The 11259-nt window shown below is 64.1% G+C and overlaps 1 protein-coding gene across 1 annotated transcript in view; it reads right to left on the bottom strand.

The window, feature by feature from the left end:
• The window catches only part of SHANK1 (SH3 and multiple ankyrin repeat domains 1), a 38414-nt gene extending 28910 nt beyond the window's left edge, over positions 1-9504 (bottom strand). Inside the window, exons 1-10 of the mRNA XM_015591555.2 lie at positions 9206-9504; positions 8806-9009; positions 8280-8351; positions 7135-7243; positions 6898-7049; positions 5149-5316; positions 4620-4736; positions 650-727; positions 416-482; positions 9-147 (exon numbers count right to left, since the gene is read on the bottom strand). Of these exons, the coding sequence (XP_015447041.1) occupies positions 9-147; positions 416-482; positions 650-727; positions 4620-4736; positions 5149-5316; positions 6898-7049; positions 7135-7243; positions 8280-8351; positions 8806-9009; positions 9206-9460 (1361 nt within the window). The 5' untranslated portion in view covers positions 9461-9504. The remainder of the gene's footprint in view (positions 1-8; positions 148-415; positions 483-649; positions 728-4619; positions 4737-5148; positions 5317-6897; positions 7050-7134; positions 7244-8279; positions 8352-8805; positions 9010-9205) is intronic.
• Positions 9505-11259: the final 1755 nt, after the last annotated feature.

Genomic DNA, 11259 nt, shown 5'->3' with positions numbered 1-11259 from the left:
AAGTCCCCGGGGCGGCGAACACCATCCAGTCGGGCAGGGCCATGCTGGTGTCACTGTTGGCCCGCAGCAGCGCGGGGGGCACGGTCAGCCCGGCGCTGGGGGGCCCCCGTCGCCGGGCGGCATACTTGGGGGACTCCTGGAAGGGTACTGAGAGAGCGCAGCAGCGGGGGAGACGGAGGCAGGCGGCAGGGGGCACGCGGGCAGGAAATGGTGGGGAGAGGCACGAGGGGAGAAAGACCCGGATGAGAAGTGGGGGGCTGGAACCGCGCCCCCTACACTGCTCAGCCATGCAAGGCTCTCCGAGGTTTTTCTTGATCCCACCGTGACCCCCAAATCAGGCCAGACTCCCCGACCCTCCCATGCACGCCCCCCAGTACCCCAGCAGGTTCTCCATCAGCCCCAGCCCCTCGCTCACCGGTGTCCTGTTCTCGATGGTTTCGGATTAATTCCCCCAGCTCGAAATTCCCGGCGATCACTGCCACCTAGCGGGGCCCAGGCACCCGGGAGAGGGGACAGGAAGCACCGTGAGGTCCCCGGCCCGCCGCTCCCTTCACCCCGCCCCGCGCGAAGCTTCGCCCCAGCGACTTCAGCTTCCCTCCCGCTGTCCCACGTCCCCCGATCCCTGTCCGCTCTTCGTGCACCCCCAGACCTGGAAGGCGGTCTGTCCATTGTTATTCTTCACGTCCTTGCTGGCCCCTCGGTAGAGGAGGATCCTAGCACAAGTCTCCTGGAGGTGACCGTCAGTGGACAGGGTCAGGAGGAAAAACATCAAGGTGAGTGGACCCAGGCACTGCGCTAAGAACTTCAGAAAAGTCTCAGCTCAGCCTGCCCTGCCCGGTCCAGCGGCCACTCCTGAGCCCCGCCCCACGGCCAGACCAGGAGGCACTGTGAGTTAATCTCCGTTTCGAAGATTTAGCATGGAAGAAAATAATTCCCACACCTCTAAGAATTCTCACATCGGTTCTGCGTCAAGCAAGATGCCCCCTGGACACGACGGGTTAAATAAAAGACGCTCCTAAAATTCACGTCACCCGTTTCTTTTCTGTTTTAAAAAAACGCGGCTCCCGGGACACGTCCAACCACACGTGTGACTCGCACTCGTCTGCTGGGCGACGCTAACCTAAACCAGGGTCTCTCGGCCTCTGCCTTGCAGGCGCTCGGGCCAGGGGGAGCGTCCCGCGCACTGTGGGGTGCTTAGCGGCATCCTCGGGCTCTGCCACTAGATGCCAGTAGTGACAACCACTCTCCTCAGTGGTGACAACCAAGCATGTCTGCAGACAGTGACAAATGTCCCCTGGGGGTGGTGGTGGCAGAAGTGTTTGGGCTGAGAGCCACCCATCCGTGCCTCGCGGAGGGCTTAGTGCATGCCAGGCGCTCGGCACTTCAGAGGCAGAAGCTCCTTGGGTCGCCCGACAATCCCGTGAGGTGGGAATTCCTGTCCCCCGGTTCCGGACGAGGAGAGTAAGGCTTCAAAAGGAGCTCAAGGTCACGGGGCTGGGGTGTCGGCGCTCACATCCGAACCGGGGTCCGTCTGCCTCCAGAGCCTATGTTTATGCTCTCAGCCACACACTCTGCTACATCGGCCGGAAGGGGACAGCGTGGCGGGGATGCGGACCAGGCCCTTACCAACGTCACTCGCCTGTCACTCCCGCTCACTCTGGGGATCAAAACACGGCCTAGAAAGCACGGCCCGGTCCGCCTGGTCTGCCCACCCCGCCACCTGCACCTTCTGCCAGCCACGCCGGCCTCCTCCTGCCTTGGACAGGTGCAGTCCTGCCTCGGGGCCTGGGCGCCCGCTGCTCCGTCCGCTTGGAACCCTCGGCCCCCCATCTACACATGGCTCGCTAAACTTCGCTCAGGTTTTTGCTCGAATGCCCCCTTTGCAGAGGGCGTCCTCTGCCTGCCCTGTCAAAACCATGGCACCCTGGGTCCTGCTTCGCTTTTATTTATATGGCACGTGCTGCGTCCCCGGCATTCTTCTAAGCCAGTAGGAGCTCGTTTGCTTCGTCACGCGGTCTCTCTGGAATTTAGTTTCTCTTTTATTTGTCTCGTCAGCATCCCTGCCCCCACCACACCGTCCATTGCGCGGGGACATGATTCTGTCTGTGGCACCTACATCTGGACTATGCCTGGCCCAGAGGAGCTGTTCAGTAAACAGGTGCTGAATGAGGGAAGGTCTCTTGCCCTGTGTCCTGGTCCGGCCAAACCCAGCCTGGCTTCCGGCTCCCAGATGCTGATCAGACCAGCATCGCACCCACCGAGGATGCTTGTACAAGCCCATCCTACATGACAGGCTCAGAGAAGGCAAACCTGTGCCCAAGGTCACACCTCCGGCTAGAGAAGCAGCCACGACTCCCACGGGGCCTTCTAAACCTAGTCCTTGTCTGTTTTCCTGTGAACACACGACTAACTGCTCAGGTCAGTCGCTGGACAGCAGAGCCAGCCCAGCGTGTTTTCTGAGGGTGCCTGTGACTGCGCGTGTCTGCGTGTGCTCGCGCCATCCCTCCAGCTAGACGGTCGACCACTGCCAGGTGTGCTGCTGCACACCTGCATGCCCCCGCTGCCGCCTGGCCTGGCACACGGCCAGAGCATCGACACCGGCTCCCCCAGCTCTTCGCTCCGCTCCTCAAAAACCCCGTGGGTACCAGTGACCTAGCATCTCACGGTATCGCGATGATTTGCTTCCACGTCGGCCTCTTCGCCAGACCGCGACCTCTCTCCCTCCTTCCCACGCCCCCTCCCCAGGGCAGGCGCCCTGCTGCATCGGATTCAGCTCACATTGAGCACACAGTAGGTGCTCATCGAGCACACAGTAGGTGCCGACTCATTCAAAGTCCATTTGCTCAGATCTGTCCATTCATTCATTCACTCATTCACTCCATCTTGAAGCAAACACTCGTTCAATGTTCTGAGTTGGGCTCTGTGCAATCTCGGAGCGGGGAATCCATCCACTTACGTACTCACTCATCTAGGCCTACTACGTGCTGGGGCCTCGGGCTCAGCCCTCTCACGGGCCGAATGTGGACTGACTATCCCCAGCAGGGGCCAGATGGGCCTGCCAGGAGGCCCGCGGAGCAGGGAGTGGGGGTGTCTGCCAGACTCAGCTCTGGGCCCGGGGAAGCTTACAGTCCGGAAAGGAAGACAAGGGGAGAGAGTTGGAAGAACACCTCACACGCGTCAGGCGACTGCTCCTCAGTCACCTCGCCGCGAGCAAGCACACGCTCGCCCACGCGGTCCTTCCTCGTGGACCCATGGCACAGACAGAGGGACGGCCGAGAAGGGGGGACGGCTGAGAGCCATCGCTCCCGCCACCTAATCCTTCACAGTACGTGTTCTCTAGTTCAAGGTAACGGTATGGTTCTCGTCTCCTGACTGGATCCTGACTGATAACGGTTATGATAACGATAATGACAACTATTATTATTAGAGGTGCCTTCTGGGAATGAGCGCTTCACACACCCGCTTCCATCGGCTGACGTCGCTCCCATTTCAGGGAGAGGACCGAGCCTTGGAGAGGGGACAGGGCTCGCCCAGGGGACCCCGGGCTGCCCGCGGGCCATGCGCCCAGGCGGCAGGGCCGAGGACGAGGAGATGGAAGCCACGGGGAGAGGAAGTGACAGCACCATACTGGCCTGGCCGAGTCCTCCCTCTGCGGGGGCCAAGCTGACTGCTTGCTGCCGCCAGGCGGCGTGTGGCTACCTGCCACGTCCCTGGCACTGCAAGCTCTGACGAGGCAGCTGGGGCCGGGCCGTTCTGGAAGATGTCCCGGAGGGCGGGAGTAGCGGCTGGGGTACTGGGACTAGCAGCAGCTGGCCAGGCCCTGCCCTATCCTCCCAAGTCACCTAAGGGCGGGGAGCCTTGGGGAGGGAGGGAGTGGGGAGGCCGAGCCTCTGAGGGGGCCGAGCTGCCTTGGATGGCCTGTCCGTCGCATGGGTAGCGAGGGACCAGGTTCACGGGGCTAAAAGCCACAGAACACGGGAGCAGGTACGTAACTCCCTGCTGGCTCTTTATCGCTCACCTCTGCTCCTGAAGCGGGGACCGCCCCCTAGCCCTGAATCGCCATAACTTGTGATGTGCCCATGTCCCCCTCAGGGACTGTAGCATGGCCTTTCCTCTGTCCCCTGTGGCGGCACCCAGCAGGTGCCTGAAGGGAGACTCACGGGGCATAGAACCGCGGGGTCTTTTCCCTCCCGGGCATGGTCCCGACTCCTGTCTGGCTCGCCCGGGCCTCAGCCCCTCACCTGACGCCCTTTCTCCCCTCTGTCTACTCAGCTGACCCCCGCCTGGCCTGCCACAGGTGGCACCACCATGCCAGCCCCACGCCCGGGGCCAGGCCCGTGCTCCCACCGGGACCTGGCTGTCCCGTGACCTCCCTCTGAACACTGTGGGTTGCAACGGCCGGCACATCCCGTTGGAGCGGCTGACCGTCAGGCTCCCTCCTGGGCCCTCGGTGCCCAGCTCTGGGCCTGACACAGAGAAGACACCCAATCGGGACTTGTTGGATGGATGGATGAACAAGCGAGCGAGTGGACGGGGGACGAGTGGACAGGGGAGGCGGGGAAGGGGTGGAGGGCCCGGGGCGGCAGGGAGGCTGGAGGCAGGGGGAGGGCCAGCCGCACCTTATTGTAGAGAGCGCAGATGTGCAGGGCCGTGTTCCCCGAGGCGTTCTGGGCTCCGGGCTCAGCCCCGTAGAAGAGCAGGTGTTCCAGATGCTGCGAGTGACCCCGCTGACAGGCCTGGGGAGGACGGGGAGCCGAGGAGGCCGGGTCAGACCCTTCCGACCACCGCGTCTGTCCACGTCGTCCATCCCCCAGCCAGGAAGCCCTGCCTCGACCTCCCCTTCCCCCTTGCTGCTTAGACACCCGGGCTGTCAGCTTCGCAAGCCATTCCAAGGCCTCGGTGTCTGGTCCGGCCCCTCCAGAGGCCTGAGAGGCTATCCCCAACCGTCTTCGAGGTCAAGGCGTCCAGGCCCCCAGTCCATCCAGTGTTGACACCCCCATCTTTTCCTCTTTGGGGGCCATGTACTCTCACCCCCATCCCGTGGATCCCCAGCCCCTTGGACCAGGATCCCTGATCCCTGACCCCTCTTGGGGCCCAAGCACCCCTCCCCACCCGGTCCCAAGCCCCTCCTGGCCAAGCGGGGAGCACCTGGTGGATCTCCTGCCAGCCGTTCTCATCGGCTATGCCCAGCTGGGCCCTGTTGTACAGAAGCAGCTCGCAGCAGCGGGGGTCACCCCCCACCATAGCCGTGTGGAACAGAGGGGTCAGCCCCCGGCGGTCCTTGTAGTTGGGGGAGCCACCAAGGTCCAGGAGTGCCTAGGGAGGGAGACAAGACAGAGGGTGGTCACGGGAGTGCCAGCTCACCCCGAAGCTGGGCCACACTGGCCTGTGCCGATCTCGGTTCTGCCGTCAGGCCCTCACGCCGCCCTGAGCCTGGCCCGTCCCCTCTCTGGACCTCTCTGAGCCTCTCCCATCCCCTGTGAACAAGGAGGGGATCGGGAAGAGGACCCCAGAGGACCCCCCGCAGCGTGCCATCCTGCCCACTGTCCCTGAAGGCTGACGAAGGAACTCAACGCCTCAGTGCCCACCTACTCGGCAGAATGGTCATGAGAACTGAGTCTGGATGCAGGAGGCCCCTGGCTGAGGGGGACACGTCATTAGGACCAAGACCCCAGAGACGAGGCACAGAGGAGGCCGAGGATAGGGCAAGCTTGGGCCAGCCCCACTGGGGCGGGGGGCTCGGGGGCAGGGAGTGGTCCCACTCAAGGAACGGCCTCGGGCACAGAAGGCTGGTGGCATCGAGCATCACCAGGAGACAGTGTTGGTGGCAGCCCTGTGTGAGGGCAGCCTGCAGCGGCACTGTCCCCCCGAACATCGAAACCACGCTCCCAACGTGGCAGCCACACGTGGGCTCCTGAGCCCTCGAACGTGGCCAGTGAGCCCAAGGAGCATAAGTATTGATTTCAGTTCATGTTAATCGATTTAAATGGAAACAGCGCACGCGGCTAGCGGCTACTGGATGGGACAGCCTGGCCGTGGAGGGGTGTGAGCAGGAGCCCTGTCTGGGAGAGCCCAGCGCCCTGGGGGTCCAGAGAGGGTCTGTCCACTCAGGGCATCAGGCAGGTCTCTGCGGCTGGCGTGTGGCTGCATTTAAGGTTCTTCAAGAAAGGGTTGGAGAAAGGGAAGGAGCATCTGCTAAGCTGGGTGTCTGTGAATCGGGGTGTTGGTCCCCAGCTATGCACCCCGGAGGCAACCTGTGTGTGAAGACGAATCTAGTGGCCTTGGGCTGGCGGAGGCGGAGGGCACGGGGAGAAAGGGCATTTTAACAGGAGGCTGGGCCACAGCTCCACGTGTGTACCCTGTGGGTACCTGGGGGTCGTCTGCTTGGGAGGAGAGGGTGTGTTTGCATCCAAGAGAAGGGGCAGTGTGTTTGGGGGAGTGAACGCCAGGCCCGGAGGGGTAGACGGAGGCTGTCTTGGGGAGCTTTGGGGGCCAGCGTCTGGGGAGGCAGGTCGAGGGGCTGTGCATGTGGGGGAGGGTCTCTATCTGGGGACAGAGCGGGGAGCTCCCTGTGCATTTTAAGAGCCACAAAGAGAGAGAGAGAGGCAGGGCCGGCCTCGAGCTGGGTCGGAGGGAATGGGGGACACCAAGCGTCTGGGTGTCGGGAGAGTGATGTCATCTACCTGGGCATAGGGGAAGGGTCTGTGACACTGTCAGCTACAGCTGCTGAGCCGGGGCAGGCAGGCACACCTCGGGGACTGAGGAGCGTTTCAGATTCAGCTGCAGGGGTGTCAGCGCGGGGGGTAGAGGGGGGGTCTGGGGCAATTCGCCCGGTGCAGTCCGTGTGGTAAGCATGGCAGTTCGGGGTGTTGTGGTCTGGGGCAGCTGGCACCTCACCGTAAGAGCGAGACAGTGCCGGGCACACGCGGCCTTGTGCAGGGCTGTCATGCCGTCTCGGGCCCGGAAGTCGATGTGGGCTCCACCCAAGCACAGCGTTCGAATCACTTCTACGGAGCCTTCCGTCTGGGCGGCCAGCGTCAGGGGGGTCTCTGAGCGGGGGGACAGGCCAGTCACATGCAGGCCCCAGGCCTCGTACTGGGTGTTCCCCCCCGGAGCCCCCAGTCCCCTCCCTACCTCCTGAATCCGAGTCATGATAATTGGGGTCCAGCCCCTTGTCCAGCAGCCTGGCCACCTTGTCAGACGTCCCAAGCTGCACGTACTCCAGGAATTTCTTCAGCCCAGTCTGAGCCGTGGATAAGAGAGAGAAGACAGGCGTGTCAGGGAGCAGGGGAGAAAAGCTGGGGTCTCGAGCCATGCCGTCCAGTGGAAATACACAGCAAGCCACATGTGGCGTTGCAAAGTCCCTAGCAGCCACTACTTTTAAAAGGGAAGAGGAAATGTCGATTGTGTTGAAATTCGCTTTAATGACATTTCCCTTTTTAATGTACTACGCCCACCATTCCGACGGGCGATCCATGTGAAATTTATTAAGAAGACATTTTATTTTGGGGGTGAGGGTGGGGGTGACACCGAGCCTTTGAAGACCAGTGGGCATGTCACACTCACAGCAAGGCTCGGCTCGGGAACCGGCCACACTAGAAGTGCCCAGAAGCTGTATGTGGCCGGTGGCTGCCACAGGGGACGGCGTGCGTCTGGAGGCTGGAATGTTTGGGGGACAAGGACAAATGCGTAGTGAGGAAGGGTGAGGATTTTCCCCAAGTGTCAGGACTAACCCTTCACCTCGCTGCTGAGCAGAGCAGCCCCCTGGCTTCCTCCTGGCTCTCGGGGGACCAGGGAGGACACAGGGGACGTGGACGGCAAGGTGACTAGAAAATAGGTGTGGCTGGGGGTGGGGACACCCTCAGACCTGGCAGAGATGTAGGCTGTGGGGCTGGGGGAGCTGCAGGATGTCTACGAAACAGCCCCCAGACAGAGTCAGGGTCCAGGCGAAAGGGGGGCGAGGGGCCCTGCGTGGATGTGGGGGACCCAGGAGTTGAGACGGGTGAGTCCGAAGACAAGGAAAATGGCCGGAGGTGGTGTGGATAATGCGCAGAGGGACGAGGGCGAAGAGGGACGTTTAGATGGGGTTATGCTGGGGAAGATGGGGGGGTTCGGGGGGCTGCCCCCAGTGTCCCGCGATGGGGACCCTGGCAGAGAAGCAGAAGGGCTGGGCAATGTGCAGGGCTGTTGGGGGGAGGTGGGGAGGAAGTGGTCGGGGCGGGGTTCCAGGTCCGGGGGTCCCCAAGGGGCTCAGGGGGCTGCCAGCAGCGTTGTCTCACCTTGGTGTGCAACTTGGCCAGCTGCTTCTCATCCAGGTTGGTCTGTTTGTAAACTCGGGTCTTGTACCGGAACTGAGGCCGGGGTGGGGTGCGGGGAGAGACGGAGACTGGGCGTCAGGGCCCGGGGAGGAGGCCGGACCCCGTTCTGGGCTCAGGGTCAGGGTGGAAAGGGCCCAGCCTCAGCTGGGTGGGCAAAGGGGTGCGGCACCGTCGTTGTGGGGCCTGCAGGCTGCAACCTCTAAGGTGAAGGAGTGTGGGGCTCTGCCCCCCACTGCAGAACGTCCAGTGCCACTGGGAACCGACCCTTCCCGGACTGGACGGACGGGGAAGCTTGGGGCAGGGAAGCGGCTCGCTCAAGGCCACTCCTGCTCGGGGACCGGCAGTAATTTGAACTCAGGAGGCCCCGCTGACTCTTTCTGACCTTCAGGCGACCCAGAGATCTGGGCACCAGGGGTTTTCCCTCGGGGAGGGGACAGAGGCGTGGCGGGACCCGCCCTCTCCCCTCTGGGAAGCCTGTGGGCCTCACCTCCAGGTAGGGCACCCCCTTCTCGAAGGACTGGGGGTACTCTCGCAGCAGCCGCTCCTCCTCCAGGAAGTTGGCGTCGCGGCCGGAGGTGGCTGGCTGGAACAGGCCGTAGTTGAGCACGTCCTGCAGACTCTCGCTCAGGGCACAGAGCACCTGCTGCTTGGCTGTCCAGATGGTGGCATCAGGGTTGAAGCGCAGGCATTTCTGGTGGGGGGAGGCAGGTGACAAGGACGGGAGCCTGAAGTCGCTCGCAAGCGGGGAGCGGGTGGTGCTGGGGACTGTGGGGGGTTTGGGCAAGTGTGTGGGGGAGGGGGGTCTGGAAACGGGGGGTTGAGCGGAAGGCCTCCTGGTGCGAGTCTGGGCCCCTGTCCCCCTGCCGTCCGGCGCCAGAGCCACTCACTGTCTGGTGCAAGTCCGGAATGCCAATCCTGAAGACCATCATGCTGAAGTGGGCGTCGTCGGGGACAGACATGGAGCGGCCCTGCAGGCCTCGCACGGAGGCCAGGCTACCAGGCGCCCCACTGCCCCGGCCCCGGGTGCCCCGGAGGCCTCTCCCGGGCCCGTCTGGGGAGCTGTCGGACTCTGAGCCCCCCTCGGGACACTCGCTGGCACTGTGGCGTTCCTCGTCCTCGCTTGAGGCGGGGCGGCGTGTCATCGTGGGGCCACGGGGCGGTGGGGGACGGCAGCATCACAGGCGGCTGCTGGGGCCAAGGGCGGCTGTCAGACCAGGAGCCCCGACCCCTCGGGGGACCAGCGGTCAAGGGCGGCCGCCCCGCACTGCCCGAGGCAGGCAGGCAGGAGGCCGGACACACCCCCGGACGCTCCTGCCACCTTGGCACACACCCCCATGCCTGCCATCCTGCCGCACATGTCTCCTCCCTGCCCTTGGCCCTGCTCGCAGCCCCCACCCCTCCTGCGCCCCACTTTGCCGCTGACCCAGCGTGACGGTGTCCCAGAAACCGCAGAATCACCGCGGGAGCTACTGGCCCACTTTGCCAGGCCAGGGAAAATGCGCCTAAAATTAGCCGAGGACAGACAGGCGGACGACCCACCGGCACCCTGCCCTCCTGACCCCGGCCTGGCCCCTCACCCCAGGGCCTCCCATCCTCCTCCAGGGTAGGAGGGCGGGGGAGGGGGAGAGGCGGGGCTGGGATGTAGTAAGGGGGAGAGGGAGGTGCCCCGATCCTGGGGGCGGCAGGAGCAGGAAGTGGTGCCCAGTGGGTGGAGCCGGTGACTTCACTGAAGTGTGGCTGACAGTCTGTGCAGAGGGCTAGGGAACCAGTGTCCCAGGGGAGCCAGGTGGGGGTGTCATGGGGCAAAGCGTTACGCATGGGGTGTCCCCGAGGGAACGAGAGGTGGCCTGTGCAGGTTGTTGGGGGCATCTGTGTTAGTGGCCCGGGGTGGGGGGGAGGCTGGCCCTGGGCTGGCTCTCCAGGTGACAGGAATGTGGTGGCCGGGGTCCATGTGGGCTGGCCGCAGATGACCTGTGGGTGTGTTTGAGGGCTGGCAATGCAGGGTGCATGGGTCGGCATTGCCTGGTACTGGTGGCCCCACTCCGAGGGATACCGGGGGTTGGGAGGGACACTAAAGAGTGGGGCGAATGTGGGGGAGGCCGGGGTGAGAGATCATCTCGAGATCCCCACCCTCCTCCCCGAGGTCGCCTTAGAAGAGCGGATCCTCGCTGGGGTCTGCCTGGCTCATCTCATCCCCCACTCCCACCCCATCATCATCGGAAGCCAGAATGTCTGGTCTGGTCCCTCCCCCCCACACCAGGCCCGGCTCCTGCACCGTTGCCATGGAGATGGGAAGCAGTAGAGGGTACTGCTGACTTTGGGGGAGCAGGGATGGGCTAGGGGGTTGGGGGAGGGAAGGCAAGAGGCGTGTGTGGTGAGTAGATCCAGGGGCTGTGGGTGAGCCAGCGTGACCACGGGTCGGCCGGCCCCTCCCCCAAGCGTGTCCAGGGCTGCGAAGCCCCAGGTTTCCGGCACCGGGCACCGGGCGGCGCTGCCCCACCTGGCTCTAGCCGGGCCTCCAGCCTCCGCTGCGCGATGCCCCATCCCACCTCCCAACTTCAGGCCCGCAGCCACTCCCCCTCGGCTGACCCTGGCTGACCCCCAGCCTCCACCGGGCGCTAGAGGGGTGGCTAGTGTGAGATGAAAGCGAACCTGGCCTGGGCGCCCCGCACGTGTGGCTGTCCCCAAGGCCCTGGACCAGCTCCGACCCCTCCCCCTGCGGCCCCGAAGGAGGGAGCGGGCACACTCCGCCGGGGCGGCATGAATCAAACGCTCCGCGGCTAAGAATAGCTGGCACGCAGCTGGTACCGAGACGGGCTGAGGAATGGGGGGGGAAGGGGAGAGAGGGGGTGCCCTGGGAGGCTACCGGGAGATGGGGGGGGCGGCTGGCGTGGCCGAGAGCGGGACCTGGGAGAATGAATGGAGGAGGAGAGAGGCGGGG

This window comes from Pteropus alecto, unplaced genomic scaffold, assembly GCF_000325575.1.
Source record: "Pteropus alecto unplaced genomic scaffold, ASM32557v1 scaffold41, whole genome shotgun sequence".
In the NCBI taxonomy this organism is placed as follows: domain Eukaryota; kingdom Metazoa; phylum Chordata; class Mammalia; order Chiroptera; family Pteropodidae; genus Pteropus; species Pteropus alecto.
This window is presented reverse-complemented; position numbering and strand designations above follow the sequence as displayed.